The sequence below is a fragment of the Mandrillus leucophaeus genome, unplaced genomic scaffold (assembly GCF_000951045.1).
Source record: "Mandrillus leucophaeus isolate KB7577 unplaced genomic scaffold, Mleu.le_1.0 Scaffold868, whole genome shotgun sequence".
In the NCBI taxonomy this organism is placed as follows: Eukaryota; Metazoa; Chordata; class Mammalia; order Primates; family Cercopithecidae; genus Mandrillus; species Mandrillus leucophaeus.
In genome coordinates this window covers 39,933-42,023 of record NW_012109452.1, presented here as the reverse complement: position 1 = coordinate 42,023, position 2,091 = coordinate 39,933, and the positions used below count along the sequence as shown (strand labels likewise).

The window sequence follows — 2,091 nt, the reverse complement described above, 5'->3', positions numbered from 1 at the left end:
GCGAGCAGCGCGCACAAGGAGCCCGAAGGACCCGGGACAGGGGCCGCGCAGCTGGACAGGAGGCTCATAGTGGTCAAGAGAGCGCTGAGAGCAGTCGCGGGTTCCTGAACTGAGTGGAGGAGCAGAGATTGGAGGATCCGGAGCACTGAGGCTTCCTAGTGCCTTTTGCACTCCTTTTATCTACATTCATCTCTACCCACTGACAGGAAACTCAAGCTTTGGGATGCTGGGGAAATTCCCTGAATTCAGGGGGCAGTGTGGAAAGAAGAGGTTGGGGGAGGGGGACTGACAGTGGGGAGGGTGTCCTGGAGAAGCTGCCGGCACCTTTACCTAGAGGGACATTCTCCACCTGCTCCTCGGTGGAGGGAGCTGTGACTCCAGCCAGAAGGCAGCACTGATACAGCGGGGCCTCAAGTCCTGGGCCTGAGGGGGCTAGGGATGCCGGAGTTTCTGAGGCAGGCAGCACTCTGGGAGATGCTGCTTCTGTCCTTCTAGAGAGAAAAGGTGGAACCAAAGTAGCAGGAGCCTTGATTTGAGAAAAATTTCTCAAAGTCAATCCTTTCTAATTATTATTACTAGTAATCCAAGAAATGTTATGCATGTTTGAATTGCTCTAAACTGAAAGTCCTTCTGTCTTCCCTGCAAGAAGGTCATTCTAGCTTTCTTGAATGACTTTATGATTCTCTGGACTTCAGCCAACTTTGGAAGCCAAGATAACATAACAAGAGACCCTTGTCTCTTGCCACTTGAAGTCAGTGGCCTGAAAGGACCACCACTGAATTTTGTTGACTCCCCCACAGATCACCTTCTTTGGTGAGTAAGTCTGCTTACTGAGAATTCTGTACTTGTAGTATAGCAAGTATGTGTGTGTCCAGGTGGTTAAACAAAAATCTTCCAAAATCACCCAGCAAATTGCCATGGAACATACCTTGCTGTTGGCAGTTGCTATGCTATTGAATTGGAAGAGGTTTTGGTCTTCTTGGGGGTGAGGTGTAGCATGGTGAGCACAGGCTAAAGCTTGCCAGGGATCCCAGGCTTGCCCCAGCTCTGGACCCACCCCCAGGTGTGTATTTGACACCATTTGGAGATGCTGTAGGAGGCTGATGAGTTTGAGGGGCTCTTGTGAAAGCTTCTTGTATGGGTTTGCATCAATTTGGCAGCACAACAGCACCCAGTCTGTTTTCCCTCAAACAACTTCATGGGGGGAGGGTAATGCTCCCCACAGGCTTCTGGATCTCTCGAGTTTCATGATTACTGGTGATCAAGGCTGTTCCCACAGGCCTACTCTAGTCCCCAGTGAGCCCTGCACTGCTGCTTGAAATTGAAGGGTGAAGTAATTTCCAGCTTCCTCTCCCTCTCTCCTTCTGCTATCTGTGGAGCAGTTAAAGCACTGAAGGATTAAGGGTCTTCCACTGTCTCACTCCATGCAGGAATGGCTATTGTATTGGAATGACACATTGGCTTTCTTTCACGGAAATTGAACTAGATCCTCTTCTGGCTGGTTCTCAAAACCCTTGCCCTCATGGCAGAGCAAAGGTAATCAGTAAACATGATTGCAATGAGAAACCAGTCATGAAACACAACTCTTTCCCTTGTCTCCTATGATTCCGGTAATTTTATTAACTCCTCCATCCATCACCTCCACTGGTGAGCAAGAAAGAGGTGTCATAGACCTTTACAACTTTTATTCTGGAAGAAAACTTCAGAAATTCACTGGCTGAGTAAGGTTGGGTGGTATGGACCTTACTCTGTGGGAAACTACATGAGAAGTCCTCACAGCTTCCTGACATCATCAGCATCATACCTGACTTGGCAAATGGAATTCTTCATTTTTCTGGGGAGTGGTGATCGGTAGAAAACAGCCTGCAGATTTAGTCTATTGACATTTTAGAGATTAGAGTGTATCTAAAGACAAAAGTGAAGCCTTGGTGAAGTGATAAGACTTCAAAAAATCTTGGGCAATTAAATTCAACTTAACCACAGGGAATAAACCATAATATAAGACTTTGCTTAAAAAAAAAAACAGTTTGATTACATAGGTTATTGACTTTTAAACTGTGTGTGTGTGTGTGTGTGTGTGTGTGTGTGTGT

General features: G+C 46.8%; 1 protein-coding gene across 1 annotated transcript in view; it reads right to left on the bottom strand.

Annotated features, from left to right (window-relative positions):
- Positions 1–211: 211 nt before the first annotated feature.
- Positions 212–2,091, bottom strand: part of LOC105531146 (receptor-type tyrosine-protein phosphatase-like N) — an 8,895-nt gene continuing 7,015 nt past the window's right edge. Inside the window, exon 5 of the mRNA XM_011968982.1 lies at positions 212–491. Within this exon, the coding sequence (XP_011824372.1) occupies positions 212–491 (280 nt within the window). The remainder of the gene's footprint in view (positions 492–2,091) is intronic.